This window comes from Schistocerca piceifrons, chromosome 3 (genome assembly GCF_021461385.2).
Source record: "Schistocerca piceifrons isolate TAMUIC-IGC-003096 chromosome 3, iqSchPice1.1, whole genome shotgun sequence".
NCBI lineage: Eukaryota > Metazoa > Arthropoda > Insecta > Orthoptera > Acrididae > Schistocerca > Schistocerca piceifrons.
The window spans coordinates 703109169-703129284 of record NC_060140.1 but is presented as its reverse complement, the minus strand read 5'-3'; the positions used below and the strand labels follow the sequence as shown (position 1 = coordinate 703129284).

The window sequence follows — 20116 nt, the reverse complement described above, 5'->3', positions numbered from 1 at the left end:
AGGAGCACTCTCGTCGTTATATCACGCACCCTAATTTGTGTGTCAATCTGGTGAGTCGAACTGATGTGCTGCCATTCAAGAACAGCATTGGGTTCGGTTGTTTTGGGGGAAGAGACCAAACTGCGAGGCCATCGGTCTCATCGGTTTAGGGAATGACGGGGAAGGAAGTCGGCCGTGCCGTTTCAAAGGAACCATCCCAGCATTTGCCTGGAACGATTTAGGGAAATCACGGAAAACCTAAATCACGATGGCCGGACGCGGGATTGAACCGTCGTCCTCCCGAATGAACAGCATTCCAGGGGGTGTTTTCCAACAGGACAACTATCGCCCACGTACCACAGTTGTAACCCAACAAGCTCGACAGAATGTTGGCATGTTGCTCGGTCTGCTCGATCGCCAGAACTGTCCCCAATCGAGCACATATGGGACATCATCGGACGATAACTCCAGCATCATCCACAAACAGCATTAACCGCCACTGTATTTACCGAAAAAGTGCAACAGGCATGGAACTCCATCCCACAAACTGACATCCGGTACCAGTACAGGACATTGCATACACGTTTGCAAGCTTACATTAAACATTCGGACGGCTACACCGGTTATTAATGTGCCACCATTTCAAATTTGCAATAGCTTATTTCGCGCTTACATTAACCTGTGATCTTGCAATGTTAATAACTTAACTATGTTATCTAGACAAATTTATTCCCGAAATTTCATTACTCGACATTAATTATGTTTTGGTGTTGCGATTTTTTTTTTTTGCGTTAGGGTACTTATATGTATACGCACTATCGTTCTTAAGACCGTATGTGAGGGGGTTCAATTAATCTTTATAGCGCTTTGCTTGCGTAAGGAAAAATGTTCAAATGTGTGTGAAATCTTATGGAACTTGACTGCTAAGGTCATCAGTCCCTAAGCTTACACACTACTTAAGCTAAATTATCCTAAGGACAAACACACACATCCATGCCCGAGGGAGGACTCGATCCTCCGGCGGGACCAACCTCAAAGTCCATGAGTGCAGCGCCCTAGACCGCTCGGCTAATCCCGCGCGGCGCATAAGGAAATTATGTGTATTTAGTAACTTTTAGTGTGGTCCACGTAGCCCGTTAAATCTATGGTGTGTCCTATGTCACCGTGTGGTTGTGCCCGTTGATGTCCAGGGCATGTTATTTACCTGTCAGTTTGCTGACGGGAGAGACGCAATCTGTAAGCCAGCAGAGTTTTTCACTTCTCACGCTTTGTAAAGCTTACTGAATGCTAATCAGAACATTTCGCCCCTCGGGGCGCTGAGTTGTTTGTAGTATTCCATTTAATGAAGTTAATATTTTTATTGTAATAAAATATCCTTTGTGTTTATTCATACCTGTTGTGAGGCCTAGGGCGAAAATTGTTTAAAACGTTTAGTTGTCATATTTCTTAGTCGCCACTGGTTACTAAGGTGACTGAATTGAAGGCGCCCTTGTATTTCGGCCGATATTTGCGACTGTCATTCTCAAAGACTTGCTTAACATTATTGCACCCAGGCTGAACTTCAGCATCTTGTCTTTCCGCTCTGTGCGGGCCATGTGGAGATCCGGCATTTCTACCTTAACTAGTAAGATATTCTGTATCTCAGGTGCGCCTGACATATTTGTTACTTCAAGTTCGGCTGGGCTCTTCCAGCCGCTGGAGCATGCTCCTGTCCCTTCGGAGCGTTCGGTCGGTTCCATCGGATACCTTGTTTCCGAAAAGACAACATACACATCGGGAAAGCTAACCAGTGCGCGCAACAGCGGTAAAGAGTTTCTCGGTCTGTACACAAAGCCTGCCCCTCTCAATGTGCAAATGGCGTAGGCAAATGTATTGTCAAACATTATTGTGTACACTTTCGGATCCGTGGTTTTGAGATTTGGTCTAATAGTTGTATTTGCTATCCCGCCAGAGTCTGATAGAGTATCAGCGAAAGCAGTTGTTTCAATAGTCAATTTACTTAAAAGTAAAATTTTAGTACTGAATGTTTAAAATTTTTTCTTGCTGACAAGTTTGCATCAGTTAATTATTCTTAGGGTCTCTTTGGGTTTTTATCTAATTAATTACTTGTTTGTTTTTGGAAGGGACACTTATTTCCTGAAATAAAATTGAATGCTTAAGAAACTGTGGAAGTAAATGCTTTTCATGTTAGTACCCTGATAAAGGCGATAATTTCCTGAGTATTATACTATTTATTGTTTTTAACCACTTTGGAGGCATGTTGTGCCATAATTAGAGGATCATTTTGTAAGTAGGCTGTTTAGGTTCTTATATTGGTAACGCCGCCGTCACGTAGCGCTCTCTGTATGAAAATCACTGGCTGTGCTGTGTGCAGTCTGTGGCTAGTTTGCATTGTTGTCTGCCATTGTAGTGTTGGGCAGCTGGACGTGAACAGCGCGTACCGTTGCGCAGTTGGAGGTGAGCCGCCAGCAGTGGTGGATGTGGGGAGAGAGATGGCGGAGTTTTGTAATTTGTCATGAACTGCTACATATATTATGACTATTAAGGTAAATATCTGTATTATTATGTTTTTAATGATGTGTTTTGTACCTTTGTTATTGTGTTCTAATGTTATAAAATTGTACTTGACACCAGTTCATCAAATTAAGTAACTTGTAAGTTCCATTTCACTGCACACGTTTCTGTTGGTCATAGTATATGGACAATATGTGAGAAGTAGGGACTGTTAGTGTTTGCACGTGTGTTAATAATTCAGCAAGGGACTGGATAACAGCATTGCTGGTTCTAAGGACAATTCCAAAAACTTTGTGAGTGCACAAGTGGTGGTTTATGGACTTGCTATATTGTCCGCAAGACTCTTCAATGGTGATTGTGCACCTGCACAGTCACAACAGATGGCTGCTGGCCATTTCTACAAGGACTACAGTGGGTCTACACCTTTGCTGACTCACCAGTACCATTATTTCTACAAGGACTGTAGTGGATCTGCACCTTTGGTGGCCCACCTATACCATACTCTCTACCAAGACTATAGTGGGTCTGCTCTGTGATGACCTACCTACCAATATTCTTCAAAACTTCGAATCACTCTGCTGTGGGTTTGCTCTGTTGTGGCCCATTACCTGTCAGCATGTCAAGAGTCAGCACTGTCTTTCCGTTGGAAGGACAACACTACTTCTTCAAGACTGCATGGAAATCCACTACTTCTGCGTGCAATTTCTTTTACTAATGAGACTTCGTGAAAAAAAACTGTAATTACTATTATGATGAATGATCAGAACTATCTTTATGGACTGTCAGAAAATTTTAGCTTTTGACCAACATTGTATCAATAAGTGTGTGCATTTGATTTCTTTGTTCTTGTAATTACGATTATGAAAAATTTTAACAAATATGTATTGCCCACTGCCCAAAACAATTTGTAAAATTTTTTATGGGGAGCATGGGGGCTATGTAAGTAGGCTGTTTAGGTTCTTATATTGGTAACGCCGCCGTCACGTAGCGCTCTCTCTATGAAAATCACTGACTGTGCTGTGTGCAGTCTGTGGCTAGTTTGCATTGTTGTCTGCCATTGTAGTGTTGGGCAGCTGGACGTGAACAGCGCGTAGCATTGCGCAGTTGGAGGTGAGCCGCCAGCAGTGGTGGATGTGGGGAGAGAGATGGCGGAGTTTTGTAATTTGTCATGAACTGCCACATATATTATGACTATTAAGGTAAATACATTGTTTGTTCTCTATTAAAATCTTTCATTTGCTAACTATGCCTATCAGTAGTTAGTGCCTTCCGTAGTTTGAATCTTTTATTTAGCTGGCAGTAGTGGCACTCGCTGTATTGCAGTAGTTCGAGTAACCAAGATTTTTGTGGGGTAAGCGATTTGTGAAATGCATAGGTTAATGTTAGTCAGGGCCATTCTTTTGTAGGGATTTCTGCAAGTCAGATTGCGTTGCGCTAAAAATATTGTGTGTCAGTTTAAGCACAGTCCTGTATAAATTGTTCTGAGGGGACGTTTCAATTTGTCATGTTAGTTTTATGGTACAACATTGTGTGGCTTTAACACTTTTTCTTTTTGTCAGATCTGGGTCAGTTAACAATTTTAGTGGGCCCTTTAAATTTTCTTATTAATCAGATGCTCTTGTTAATTGCTGGTACTTGTTAATTATGTAATAAAGGCGTGTTTGTATTTTTCTCAAACGGTGAATGTTGTTGAAGAGAAAAGCCCTGGGATACAGTCCTTCCATTCGGGCCCTTTCCCGGAGATCCTAAAGGCGCCAAGGCCCACACCAAATCAGACAGGCTGCCCAGACAACAGTGTGGTACACAAATGGAATACTTGTACTGCTATGATATCTAATACTGTAAAGATTCTTATTTTTAGTCAAGGTCGATTTTTAAAAATACTGATAATTTTCAATGAAGAATTTTTTTCCTTTTCGTTCAGTGCAATTTTTGGTTTTTCTTGATTAACTGAGCCAGCTATGGTAGTACACTCATTCCGTCTCTGTCATTACAAAACCATAAAAGTTGGATGAAAGTTCGAGGCTTCTTTTGGTTCCTTCAGTCTAGTTAGTGATCCAAGATGAAATCCGGATTGTCGTGAACACTGAGGTGACAAACGTCGTGGGACACCGATATGCACACATACAGACGACAGTAGTAGCGCATACACAAGGTATAATAGAGCAGTGCCTTGGCGGAGGTATCATTTGTACTCTGGTGCTTCATATGAAAACGATTCCGACGACGGGAATTAAAAGGCTTAAGAGCGCGGAATGGCAGTTGGAGCTAGACGTATGAGACATTCCTTTTCGGAAATCGTTAGTGACTTCAGTATTCCGAGATTCACAATGTCAAAAGTGTCCCGAGATACGAAATTTCAGGCAACGCAGCACTGGCTGACAGCTTTCTCTTAACGACCGAGAGCAGCGGCGTTTGTGGAGAGTTGTCGGTACTAGCAGACAAGCAACACTGCGTGAAATAACAGCAGAAACCAATGTGGTTCGTACGACCAACGTATCCGTTAGGACAGTGAGGCGAAATTTCGCGTCAATGGGCTATGGCAGCAGACGGCCGACTTCGAGTGCCTTTGCTAATAGCACGTCATCGCCTTAGAGAGGTCTTGGGCTCGTGACCATATCGGCTGGATCCTAGACAATTGGAAAACTTGGTCTGGTCAGATGAGCCCCGATTTCAGTTGGTAAGAGCTGATAGAAGGGCCCGAGTGTAGAGCAGACCATACTACGCCATTGATCCACGTTGTCAATGAGGGACTGTGCACGCTGGTGATGGCTCCATAATGGTGTGGGCTGCGTTTACATGGAATGGACTGGGTCCTCTGGTCCAACTGAACCGATAATTGATTGGAAATGGTTATGTTCGGTTAGTTGGAGACCATCCGGAGCCATTCATTGGCGTGATGTTCCTAAACAACGATGGAATTTTTGTGGATGAGAATGCACCATGCTACACAGCCACAATTGTTCGCGATTGGTTTGAAGAACATTCTAGACAACTGGGTCGAATGATTTGCTCATCCAGACCGACACAAATGAGTCCCATCGAACATTTCTGGGTCAGTTCGTGCACGAAATCCTGCACCGCCAACACTTTAGCAATTACAGACGGCTATAGAGGCAGCACGGCTCAGTTTTTCTGCAGGGGTCTTCCAGCGACTTGTTGAGTTCATGACACGTCACGTTCCAGCACTACGTCGGGCAAAAGGAGATCCGACGCGATATTAGGAGATATCCCACGATTTTTGTCACCTCAGCGTATATTTCTTCCAATAAACTGATCTGCTCCTTTCTCGTCAAAATATAGTATCTGTAAGTTTCCATTAGTGCTAGTCTCTGCGTCTACATATTGGGAAATCTGAGAAGCAAATGTTTAAAACAGGAAGTGTCACTGGTTGTAGATGTTTTCCTTGAGTGTGACTAGGGCCTCCCGTCGGGTAGAGCGTTCGCCAAGTGCAAGTCTTTCGATTTGACGCCACATTAGCGACCTGCGTATCGATGGGAATGAGATGATGATGATTAGGACAACACAACACCCAGTCCCTGTGCAGAGAAAATTTCCGACGCAGCCGGGAATCGAACCCGCGCCCTTAGGATTGACATTCTGTCGCGTCGACCACTCAGCTACCGGGAGCGGACTCCTTGAGTGACATTTACGATAACAACCGTGGTGTTTTCAAACAATCATGGGTAAAAATAACATCTCAATGTACTGCTTCATCTCGTAGACAGTGAATAAAGAAGCACAAGATTGTCTCCGCACTCGCATAAAATACGCGGTTGCCTGCACCACGGAGAAATGTGCAGAAATAGTGGAAGGGCCAGCAAGTTCTGATAAGCAAACAGTGGGAAATATAAAATGAAATTGTAATTCAGCGGGCGGGGCAGCCTTAACGAGGCAGATACTGAGAAGCAGGTCGCAGAAGATCAGGGTATTAAAATGTGATTTGGGCTCAGCCTGCGACACAAAGACGCCGCAGACGAGAGATAACAGGGGAGGGGTGAGCAGCTCCTGGCGGCGGCAGAGCGGCCGACGCCACAAAAGGACAAAAGAACGCTGCGCGCCGTATAATGAGATTTGAGAGCGCCACCTATTCTCCGCACCCGGACGTGGATGCGTGGTCGCGTCTACGCTGTATATAGAGCCGCCCACAGCCGGAATAGGAAATACACGATCACGCGGCCGCTGCACGCGCATTCCTTTCCATCGTGACCAGAAAGTACAGGGGTTGGACAAATATGGAAAGATGGCGAGAAATGCACACTTGAACACAAATGCAGATGTTAGATATGCCTGCAGGTTGTGCTGTTCCATTTCACCACGAACGGCATCTCTAAAATGACCTCAATACGTTACAAGTGTAAGTCTTGTTCAGAACTGCATTTTGTGTAGTTGTGACTGCTTTATTACGGAACTACACTACTCGCCATTAAAATTGCTACACCAAGAAGAAATGCAGATGATAAACGGGTATTCATTGAACAAATATATTATACTAGAACTGACTTGATTAAATTTTCACGCAATTTGGGTGCATAGATCCTGAGAAATCAGTACCCAGAACAACCACCTCTGGCCGTAATAACGGCCTTGATACGCCTGGGCATTGAGTCAAACAGAGCTTGGATGGCGTGTACAGGTACAGCTACCCATGCAGCTTCAACACGATACCACAGTTCACCAAGAGTAGTGACTAACGTACTGTGACGAGCCAGTTGCTCGGCCACCATTGACCAGACGTTTTCAATTGGTGAGAGATCTGAAGAATGTGCTGGCCAGGGCAGCAGTCGAACATTTTCTGTATCCAGAAAGGCCCGTACAGGACCTGCAACATGCGGTCGTGCATTATCCTGCTGAAATGTAGGGTTTCGCAGGGATCGAATGAAGGGTAGAGCCACGGGTCTTAACACATCTGAAATGTAACATCACTGTTCAAAGTGCTGTCAATGCGAACAAGAGGTGACCGAGACGTGTAACCAATGGAAACCCATACCATCACGCCGGGTGATACGCCACTATGGCGATGACGAATACACGCTTCCAATGTGCGTTCAGCGCGATGTCGCCAAACACGGATGCGACCTTCATGATGCTGTAAACAGAACCTGAATTCATCCGAAAAAATGATGTTTTATCATTCGTGCACCCAGGTTCGTCGTTGAATACACCATCGCAGGCGCTCCTGTCTGTGATGCAGCGTCAAGGGTAACCGCAGCCACGGCTTCCGAGCTGATAGTCCATGCTGCTGCAAACGTCGTCGAACTGTTCGTGCAGATGGTTGTTGTCTTGCAAACATCCCCATCTGTTGACTCAGGGATCGAGACGTGGGTGCACGATCCGTTACAGCCATGCGGATAAGATGCCTGTCATCTCGACTGCTAGTGATACGAGGCCGTTGGGATCCAGCACGGGGTTCCATATTACCCTCCTGAAACCACCGATTCCATATTCTGCTAACAGTCGTTGGATCTCGACCAACGCGAGCAGCAATGTCGCGATACGATAAACCGCAATCGCGATAGGCTACAATCCGACCTTTATCAAAGTCGGAAACGTGATGGTTCGCATTTCTCCTCCTTACAAGAGGCATCACAACGATTTTTCACCAGGCAACGCCGGTCAACTGCTGTTTGTGTATGAGAAATCGGTTGGAAACTTTCCTCTTGTCAGCGCGTTGTAGGTGTCGCCACTGGCGCAAACCTTGTGTGAATGCTCTGAAAAGCTAATCATTTGCGTATCACAGCATCTTCTTCCTGTCGGTTAAATTTCGCGTCTGTAGCACGTCATCTTCGTGGCGTAGCAATTTTAATGGCCAGCAGTGTATGTAAATCCGAATGTGGGCAAATTGTTGGTGCTCGTACGGTAGGTGCTTCCGTAACCAAGGCAGCCGAAGTCTTCTTTCTTATAGAAGGGGTGGGTCATCCAGGCGATTTCAGCAGGGCCTAAGGTTGTGAAGAACGTCGTTCTGTTGCACATCGAACTGCAAACTGCCGTTTTGGACCGCGAAATGTATGTAAATGGACGCCCCAAGGGAAGGGGTAGTTTCACTGACACCCTCTATGCGATCTGCAAAGGCCTTTTCATGTCTATTCTGAGCAGCGGTGGGTCTGAAATCTTTTCCTCGGCCAGCCGTAAGAAAACAGTGTTATTTCAGCATTGGACGTCCAGATTCTGATCTCCACTGTGGAGGCGTCAAGAGAAGTGGTGGAATGTGGGTAAGAGTCTGTGTAACGACCTGCCCATCGTTTACACGATCACGATAGCGTTGAGCAGAATTTTGGTGAAATTTGGTGCTGATGTGACATCATTAATCCACCTAATACCTCACATGAACTTCTGAACTCTGGTCTTTTTTCGCATAAGTCGACACCTTGCCGTTTGAAACGTTGCCGAACTCGAGGGTGACGTCGGAAGGAGTCACGCTTTTATATCGCTGCAGAAGAAATTTGTGGGCACCTTCGAACCAATTTCAGAATGTCTGCGTCGCAATGAGAGAAAATGACGAGGTTTTAAAAGAAGTGACACTTTAATTGTGTTGTACTGTGTACTTGTGAGCACTATCGAAGTTGACCGCAGACAGCAAGCACAGAACACCTATACCGTTCATGTAGAATCAGTTACCTGTAGCAAGAGACCAACGTATAAAAGTCAGTCCAGTATTTCGAAGATGTAAACAATGGGAGCGAGGTAGAATGGGAAAGGGTGAGCGAAAATAGCATTCTCGCGTTTAGAGCCAGTTCTGCGTCACAGCATTTGCTCATGCGACTTCGTTCTGTGGACGTGTGAAGCCGGTTTCCATGCTTTCTAGATGATTATCCAAAGAGATCGTAGGTTGGTATACAATAGCGATAGTGAGCTCAATTGATGAACTTAGATGAGTTTTGATGAGTTCGTATTGCTGTCCTTCCAGACAACTATCACATATTGGATATGATGTGTTGGTCCTGATAATCCAAGGAAAGTGCAGTGATAGTAGTTTGTGCGCCAGACAGGAGAAAGATCCAGATTCAGGTTAGCACTATTGCGTAAACCGAAGAGCCAAAACATTATGACCACTACCCACCGCGAGACTGAATACTGCCTGGTTGCGTTGCGGCCACGTGACACGTTGAGTAACGTATATAAGCAGAGCAGAGACGAACCATTCTAACGACGGTAAGGGCCGCAAATGGTGAAATCCGCTGACAAAAGTGCCTGTAACAAGGAGCACACTGTTGTGGCACGTCAGCTTGAAAGCATCTCAGAAACGGCGAAGTTGATCAATTGATCGCGTCCTACTGTCACAAGAATCTATGAAAGCGGATGAATGGTGGAGAAACTCGCAAGTAGAGATCTAGGAGTTGGACGTGCACGCCTCTTCACAGAACATGGAGGTCCGAAGCTTGCCCATAGCGTATTAGTAGGATAGACAGCACCGTATGATATATCTGACGACAGAACACGAAACTGATGCAGGCACTAGTGTTACGGAGTGCGCATTGTTGAACACAGTGCTCTTCTGTAGATGACCCATACATGTTCCTATATTGAGACAGTGGTACCGTCAATTACGATGGCAGTGAACGCGAGATCTCCGGAATTGGAACGTGGATCAAAGGATTCAGGAAAACGACTGTTCGAAATACCGCGCCACTGATGGAGGGCGGGAGGGGGGGAGAGGCGATGGGACATGCGGTAGTAACAGAGACGCCATGACAGCTGTGGACTACGTGATTATTACTGCAAATCACCTGCATCCCTACATATTTCATGTCTTCCCTGTCAGAAGCGGCACCTTCCAGCAAGATACCTGCCCAAGTCACAAGGCCACATGCTACAGTACTTCAAGGAGCATGACAGTGACCTTATGTTGTTCTCTTGGCCACCAAATTCACCTTATCTGAACTTGATGGGACACGTCAGAGATGCTATTCGGCACCATCTCTGTGCCCAGAGCCAACGGCCGGTAAGTTACGGTATCTGCGTGACATGTGTGTAGACATCAGGTGCATCGATCTCCGGAAACCTACCAAGGACATGTCGAATACGAGTGGCGTTTGAAAAGTCCGATAGATGGCACCACCGGCACGTATCGAGGTCATATTTAGTTAGTAGCATGTTTGGAAAGAACGCACACAAAGTTTCAGCCATATTGGTCTATTTCTTTGTGTTTGGCATTCGTGTGAATCAAGAAAGTCCAGTTATTGTCAAAAAATGGACGAAAAAGACTTTCGTGTGGTGATTAAACATTACTTTATGAAAAGCTAAACGCCTCAGGAGACTAAAGAGAAGCTTGATAAACATTACAGTGACTCTGCACCTTCGATTAGAACAGTTTATAAGTGGTTTCAAAATTGTCGGAGTGGCCATATGGGCACAAGTGATGCTGAACGTTCTGAACGCCCTGTGGAGGTTATGACTCCAGAAATCATTGATAAAATCCATGATATGGTCATGGATGACAGAAGAGTTCAGGTGCATGAGATTGCTGGTGCTGTGGGCATCTCGAATGAACGGGTACATAATATTTTGCATAAACATTTGGACATGAGAAAGTTACCCGCAAGATGGGTTCCGCGATTGCTCACGCTTGATCAAAAACGGAATCGTCTGAAGTGTTGCAAGGATGGTTTGCAGCTGTTCAGGAAGAATCCGCAGGACTTTAAGCGTCGTTTCGTCACTGTGGATGACACATGGATACATTACTATACTCCTGAGACCAAAGATCAATCTAAGCAATCGGTTACCAAGGGAGAATCTGAACCAAAAAAGGCGAAGGCCATTCCTTCGGTTGGAAAGGTTATGGCGACTGTCTTTTTAGATTTGCAAGGGATAATCCTCATCGACTATCTGGAAAAGGGTAAAACTATTACAGATGCATATTATTCATCGTTACTGGACCGTTTGAAAACCGAGTTGCAAGAAAAACGCCGGAGGCTGGACTGCAAAAAAGTCCTTTTCCATCACAACAATGCACCAGCACACACCTCAGCAGTTGTGATCGCAAAATTAATGGAAATAGGATTCCAACTCGTTTCACATCCCCCCTATTCTCCAGACTTGGCTCCCTCGGACTACTATTTGTTCCCCAATTTGAAGAAATGGCTGGCAAGACCAAGATTTTATTCAAACGAGGAGGTGATTGCAGCAACTAATAGCTATTTTGCAGACTTAGACAATTCCTGTTATTCGGAAGGGATCAACATATTAGAACAGCGTTGGACGAAATGTATAAGTCTAAAGGGAGACTATGTCGAAAAATAAAAAAGGTTCACCTCAAACACGTAAGTAGTTTTTATTTTTGCACGGACTTTTCAACCGCCCCTCGTAAATACCATGCAGAATCGCTTCTGTATTGCGTTCCAAAGCTGGACCAATATGTTATTAAGAAGATGGTCATAGTACAAGGAATAAAGTAACTTCCGCAAGATGTGCCATTGCCAAGTAACATAGCTAGATGAAACTTGGACCTTGTGTAGAAAAATCTGCTGAAGTGTAGTACAAAGGTGCCTGATGGAAACACACCGTTAGACACACGGAAACAACACTTTTATTTAAAAACTATAAATATACTGAAGTCTCCACTACTTATTATGATCTGCTGGACATTACAAAAGGCGGGACATAGTTCTTAACAGGGCGTGTGATCACAACAGCCAGCTGTGCATACTACGCAACGTGCTCCCATGCTGGCCAAAAGGTTGGTATGGAGTTCTTACGGCAGGACATTCCATTCGTTCACGAGTGCAGTTGACAGCTGCTGGATGGTCGTTCGTGCACGTGTATAACTACGTCTCCTAAACGTATCCCACAATGGGTCGATGGGCAGGACAGTCGTTTTGCCGAATATCTATCGTTACCCTTGAGCAGTTCGATGCGGTCGTGCGCTGTCATCCATAAAAATAAAGTCAGGGCCAAATGCGCTCCTAAAAAGACGCACCCAGTCAAGGAGTACATTGTCGCAATAGCGTTGACTGGTGAATGTACCATGTTCAAAGGTTAGGAGGTGAGTACACCCAAGCAACATTATGCCTCCCCATACTGTAACACCTGGCTAAAAAAGCGATCATGTTCGACGATGTTCCTGTGTGCATTAAATGTTGCACCCTCTCGACATATGAAGATACGTCCAGCATTGTCGAACATTATGGTTTTGGTGGTCCAGCTTTTATGGTATGGGAGGCACAATGTTTAATGGACATACTGACGTCCAAATCTCTAGATACAGCATCCTCACCAGACAATACTATTGTGACACTGTGCTCCTTCTCCATGAGTGTCTTTTCGGGAATACGTTTGAATCTGATGTCATTTTTATGGATGACGACGTGTGACCGCTTCCAACTGCGCAGGTGGAGGAACGAAAGGATAGGTGACGAATGGAGTGGCCTACCCGTTCCCTCGACTTGAATCCAACCAAGCCGATCTGGGACGCGTCGAGGAGACGTACTGCAGCAAGTCCATATGGCACCAAAGACCATCCAGCAGTTGTCGACAGCGCTGGTGAAGGAATGGGTTTTGTGGCCGGGAAGGGAACGCGTTGCGGAACATACATTGCCGTCCTTGGTGATCACATACAGTATTAAGAATCAGGTCCCGTTAATTGCAGTGTGAGGAGACCACCACACATTGTGGTGACTTCAATGCAATAACTGTTTTTGAATAAAAATGTCACTTTTGTTGGCATCATTGCATATTAGTTAAGGCCTTTACTGTACTGTATCAGTTATTTCTATGTATGTTCCAAGAATCCAGGCACTATGTTACTCGGCAATGACACATCATGAGGAAGTCACTTTTGTCCTTAAGTTTTGCATACCAGTGTGTTTTAGCTCATCAACAAGTACAGAGACTGGCCATCAACCGAACTGGTTCAAAAATGGTTCAAATGGCTCTGAACACTATGGGACGTAACTTCTGGGGTCATTAGTCCCCTAAAACTTAGAACTACTTAAACCTAACTAACCTAAGGACATAACACACATCCATGCCCGAGGCAGGATTCGAACCTGCGACCGTAGCGGTCGCGCGGTTCCAGACTGTAGCGCCTAGAACTGCTCGGCCACTCCGGCCGGCCATCAACCGAATTCTCCGAACAGATAATGAGCAACACAAGAAGTGTACAACACTTTTTTGTGTATTCTTTCGGGATCGCTAACAGCAGATCATTAATGACACAGTCGCTTACAATTATCAATTTATAGAATGAACAAAATTTTGTTTTACATCGTCTTGATTCCAAACCCGTTTTTAGATTTTTTCAAACACAACGGGTCTTTATAAGCGTTGCTACGAACGAAGCACACCCAAGAAAGGGGCAAAAATAATACGGCAAGATGAATCAATGGAAGTTCTGAGAAATAAAAGTTAAATACGGCGGTTCGATATTGGAAGTGCTTGCTACACCATCATCAAAGTATGAAGCGGCGTACGAAAGGCATTCATAATGTTGGCAATTAATTGAATAAGAAAAGGTTTATTGACCTGTTAGAACTCAAAAGAAAGGCGGACTTCAAGGAAACGACCATTTCAAAAACGAAAATCATAACGAATTATAATGACCAACAGCCACTACATGCTTAGCTGACTCAACAGCATCAAAAGACGTGAAGAATGACGGAAGAGCACGACGTAGTCGAGATATGCATTTGTAGAAGATGCACCAACTGCTTCCCGATGATATTTACACATATTTTCTGGCTGTTAGAAATGTAGAACGATGTGCACCAACCAGGGCTGGTTTAGCGCCAAGTCAGACAAGTTGCCGACTGGGAGAACGTCGACTGAGGCGTCCAGGACCAAGGTTTGTATACGACGTGTATCACAATCAGCAGCGAAAAATGACGCGAGTGAAAGATTACTGCGGAAATGGGAATAGGGACAAACGGTAAGTCATTTGTGTGGAAAAATGTTATCGACTCGGTTCTGCCAGCGGCAGTAGCAAGGCGTATTTTTTCTGCTACTGCGGGACATTAAACCCTAATCTTCCTTCCTACCTACCTTTTTTTTTTTTGTTCCTTCTAGACTGTTACTGCACACGACTCTTAGACGTTCTATGCCAATTCACAACGTAGCAATTCGACAGGAAACGCCAAACGTGTGAGTAAAACGCACTTACTTCATCAGTAATTTTGCCATAGTTAAAAATTCCCAACTCTCTTTGCATTTATGAGTAAACTGGATGCTCTATAGGCTATGAGTTCGTCTACGTCTACTCCGCGATTCACACGTAAGTGCCTGACAGAAGATTCATCGAAACATTTTCACACTATAGTATTTCCCTAATGTTGCACTCTCTAACCGCGCTGTAAAAACGGACAGGTAATTCTTTCTGCGTGAGCTCCTGTTTCTCTTATTTAATTACGATAATCATTTCTTCGTGCGTGTGTGTGTGTGTGTGTGTGTGTGTGTGTGTGTGTGTGTGTGTGTGTGTGTGTGTGTCAACAATATATTTTCGGGTTTGGGGGGGTGAAAATATCTCGCCGCATCGAAAACCGCCTTTGTTTTAATGACTGCCACTCCAACTTGCTTACCATATCCGTGGCACTCTCTCCCCTGTTTCGTGACAGTATAAAAACGAGCTGCCCTTCTTTGAATTTTGTCAACAACCTCCGTCAGTCTTAACCGGTAAGGATCCCATAACCACACAGCAGTACTCCATGACAGGACGGACAAGCATAGTGTAGGCAGTCTCTTTAGTGGATCAAAAAATGTTCAAATGTGTGTGAAATCTTATGGAACTTAGCTGCTAAGGTCATCACTCCCTAAGCTTACACACTACTTAACCTAAATTAACCTAAGGACAAACACACACACCCATGCCCGAGGGAGGACTCGTACCTCCACCGGGACCAACCGCACAGTCCATGACTGCAGCGCCTCAGACCGCTCGGCTAATACCGCGCGGCTTTAGTGGATCTGTTGCATCTTCTAAGTGTTCTGCCAATAAAACGCAGTCTTTGCTTCACTTCCCACAACACTATCCACCGTTCCAATTTAAGTTGTTCGTCATTGTACCCCTGAGATAATGGACAGCTTTCAGATTTGTGTGATTCATCACGTAACTGAAATTTCACCCGTTCCTTTTAGCAGTCGTGTGGATGACCTCACAATTTTTATTTTTTTAGTTTTAATTGCTACTTTTCGCATCATATAGATCATTTAGCAATTTGTTTTGTTCTGATGACTTTACTAGACGGTAAACGACAACATTATCTGCAAACAATCTAAGAGAGCTGCTCACATTGTCTCCTAAATTATTTATATGGGTAGAGAATAGCAGAGGGCGCCGCATATCACTTCCACTTTACTTTGTGACTTTGCGTCGATTACTACGAACTGTGACCTTTCTGAAAGGAAATCACGAATCCAGTCGCACAACTGAGACGATGCACCACAGGCACACAATGTAATTAGAGGCCGCTTGTGAGGAACGGCATCAAAAGACTACTGGAAATCCAGAAACGTAGAATTAATTGGAGTTCCGCTATCAATAGTACTCATTACTACACGAGAATAAAGCGCTAGTTGTGTTGCACAAGAACGATATTTTCTGAATCCGCGCTATTCTGTGTCAATAGATTATTTTCTTCGCTGTAATTCAAAACGTTCGAATTCGGCATGCGTTTTAAAATCCTACTGCAAATCGACGCAAGTCGAGTATTTGACTAAGAAATCTCATTTTCTAGGTTACTTTTGGACCATCCTGTATTTATGGATCACTTTTTCATTAAGTCGGGTAATGCACGTATCTTTTGAGAACAAGGGACATTTTCGAGTCGATACATGGATCGAAATAGTGGGTACCTGACGACTACGTCTAAGTTGAAACACAGTGTCTATGTCTAACAAGAAAAGCTTTGCAGGCTCCTCATTAAATTAGTTAGGTCATGACACACAAACCCAGTGCGTTATGGACGATAAAGGAGAGAAAATTAACAATTTACGCGCCGATCAACGGAAAGATGCTCTCTCTCAGTGGGAGAAAATCAGATACCACTAAACTGAAACAAATATGGTAAGGCATGCCAGGCGGCGAAATGACAATCGTGGAACCGACAATCGGCGGAGAGGCATCTTCTGGAGAGGTACAGAAGGATTCTGCAAGAGGACGTTGCACTGAAGTGGTACCTAACGAGCCATACACATTAACGGGCAGCTATTCTTAGGCACCGGGTATTCTCGAAAGCGTGAGTGTCGCTGCGCATCATCGTGATAGAGCAAGACAAAATCATAAATCTGGAATTCATCTGTGTGAGGAATACCAGTCTGGTCCGTACATTCACACGTTTTATGTCTTCTTTCATAATTTTATGCACTACTCTGACAGCATCTTGTAGACTGGGGGCTATAAACGATGAATGTTCTGTAAATCCCAGCATTGTGTAAGCCTTTCATTTTGACGAAACTTCAGCGGCTCTTGCGACAGTTTTTCTGTCTTGTTTAATTCAAGCATCTTTTCACTTGTCCTTCTGACGGTGAGTGGACCCCGTTTCAGACTGGTCATAACAGAAAGATTTGAGACAGTCACCGGGAACCGAGCAGCAACCAACGACTCTTACAGTAGGACACGGAGCTCTATAGTAACTAACTAAATGCAAGGAACGGCAGAGTGCAGAAGCGTGTCCTTGAAATGCAGCACTCAGTTACTCTCCCAAAAGTTTGTGTGCGTGAGAAAGAGTGTGTGTGTGTGTGAGAGAGAGAGAGAGAGAGAGAGAGAGAGAGAGAGAGAGAGAGAGAGAGAGGGGGGGGGGGGAGAAGATGAGGTTGCCCGTCACATTATGATCAGCGGATTGTATACGAACATCGTCTCTGTTGTAACGGAGACAGCGTAAAGATGCTGTTGACTGTAATCTGGCAGTCGAATGGCGACTTTAAACTTCTTATAGGCTTTTAACGGTAAAGGCTGAGGGTCTGGGTTTCAGACGACCACGCGTTACATATACGCACTAGTCATACTAGGGCGAGAAAATCAGAAAAGCCCCGTCCTTAGCATTCCTGTATGTCACACGGCCACTAGTGATAAAAAGTCCACTTTCGGGTTCAAACGAAACTAAATGTATAACGCAAAAGCGTTTGCCTTCGGGCAGACTGTCGAGATAAACTTAGATTGAATAAGTGTACGTGACTGACAATATGCCCAAAGTATCAGATTGGTTTTCTATCGCCATACCCGTTAATAGGTAAACGTCGTGCTAGCTATGTGTTTGTGATTCAGTTACATAATATGCGAATAATTAGGAAAAGGACGCAACAAGGAATACGAAACGTTCTCCCTGACAACATGCAGTTGAAAGCGTATAAATTATACCAAGTATAGGTGCCTCTCTAGGGGTGTGGCCAACAAAAGCAGAGAAAAAAAAGTTGAAGCATAAATTCAGCGCTATCGCCGCGTGCGTTAACCTCGTCGCTACCTCACATTGCACAATATCTCCGTATACTAACGCATGGCAAATTCAAGGTTTTTGTTTCCATTTGGACTTAACTTCCCACCGAGATCGATGTCATTATAAATAGCACTATATAGACCAACCTGTCCAGAGAGTCCGCAGAAATCCAACCTTTTAACAAACACCTGTAACAATGTAGAAAAATCGTAGCCACAGTCTAACTGGACATATTTCCATCCACTGATAGTATGGACTGCTTTAGCGCTTTACCATGCAGCTCAGTTTCGTGAATCGAGCAACAATGTGTAACATACGATATCGCCAGAGCTGATCAACTTTAGGTAAGCTTACTCGTGACAGAAAGACGAGCCCTATCACGAAAGTGCGAATCTCTTTTACTACTCATATTTGGAAAGAAAGCGGTTCTAATCTGATGGAGCACGAAATGTTAGACATTTTTGCCTTCCGAAAAAATATCCCTACAAAGTTTTTAAGTGATTTTGGAGAAATAGCAGATGGGGATTTGTATTCTGTTCTTACAAAACACGACACGAATGACTTAAAAAAAAAAAACACTTCCTCACTCAAGAAGAGACATCGGGGTGAAACCGATAGCACAGCGAAGTGAAACGGGCTGCAGCAAAGACTTTGGCGGAGCCGACGGCGTGGACGCGCCACAGTTTGAATATGTCACTCTGGAAAGTCCGACCTACTACGTGTGGTGCCGGCTCAAATGTCTTCACGTGCCCCTTCCACTCTGAATTTTTTATTCCCTTCATTATAGAGTCGTTGTCACATATCCAACCAGCAGCGGGTCGTCCCGATCTTTCTCATGCTATTCGCGCTTTTTCCTTAAATCGCAAATGCAGACTGTTTAAATGCGGACCATCATCAATTACACGACGACATTGCAGCAAAATACTTTTTGCATCCAAGAGGATGTCTCGCTTTCCGTCGCCGGTGAGTTCGGCAAACAACAATCACAATATTTTATATTGCAAAATGTGAAAACCGGCTTTGACGCCATGAACTTTTACACAGAATGGTTCTATAAACTTCTTCGACATTGCCTTCCATCATACCCAAGCAGTGTGTGCAGGCCGTTTTTAATATTTCCGTGAAAATATCGTATCTCGCTAGATACTTCTACCGATGACATATTAGCAGTGATTACTATCTTCGAATAGGTCGAATTACATGATGCGCTAAGTACATCTAACAGACACAAAAAGAAGTCAATTCGTGTTTCCTTATATTATCGCACATAGGAAAGAATTTCCAAAAACATTTTTATTCTCAACTACACGTTTACGCTGCACAAAAAAATGTAACTGTGTGCGTATCACAGAAATTGCGCGCCTACCCCTCAATGTGTATCAACCTGTTGCGCCCTATGTTCCGCAACGCAACTGTCGTAATTTGAAACCTCTTTCCTTCCATGGATGAAATATGTGACAAAGTGTTCAAGAGGAAATATACGCTGTGAATTTATTGGTGTTGTTCTTTTTCTGATCAGACGCATAAACTCCTTTACAGTTCAGAGACAAATAATAACTACGTGGTACTATTTTTTTGATGAAAAAAAGGTACACTTAACATGAGTAATATATCAGTGCTTACTATCGCTGTATGACACACGGAATCATTTTAAAAACTGTCACTTTAATTCTGATCTACTGAGTGTTTACCTCGAATAATTTGCTTCTCCCCATGCGTTCTTCACAGTTTCCAGTTCTTAATGAAATTACTCCTTGGAGTTAGAGTCTTTTCAGTCTGTATGTCGTGGCTATCACGCGAAAACTAAAAATTTACACAACGCACACGAACGCTTCTTTCCACTGTGCTAACGTCAAACATCTTTCGACAACTGCAGCCGAAACTTTCTTGAACCAATAACTTGTCCGGACGCGCCACAAAGCACTTCAATGACGAAGATAAAAGCACTATGCGCGGCGGCGTCGCACACGATAAGCGCAATATCGATACTACAGAAAGATAAATGCAATATGTGTAGTCGGTATGGGTTCTTTAATCTAAAGAGAGTAATTAATGATCAAGTTAAGATATCATGGAACAATAACAACAGAAAAAGCTCTCATCATCGCTAGTAAATGATCACGGAAAGAAGCTATGCCTCTCTTCCCACATGTCAGGCAAAGTGTGCCCAATTATCTATTATTCAGCTTTTAATCTTTAATTGACGTCTGATATATTTTACTTACGTTCACATGAACTGGTCGCAAACGTGAGTGCAACCT

The 20116-nt window shown here is 44.1% G+C and overlaps 1 protein-coding gene across 1 annotated transcript in view; it reads right to left on the bottom strand.

Annotated features, from left to right (window-relative positions):
• LOC124789977 (homeobox protein B-H1) overlaps positions 1 to 19749 on the bottom strand; it is a 467814-nt gene extending 448065 nt beyond the window's left edge. Inside the window, exon 1 of the mRNA XM_047257518.1 lies at positions 19547 to 19749. Within this exon, the coding sequence (XP_047113474.1) occupies positions 19547 to 19570 (24 nt within the window). The 5' untranslated portion in view covers positions 19571 to 19749. The remainder of the gene's footprint in view (positions 1 to 19546) is intronic.
• Positions 19750 to 20116: the final 367 nt, after the last annotated feature.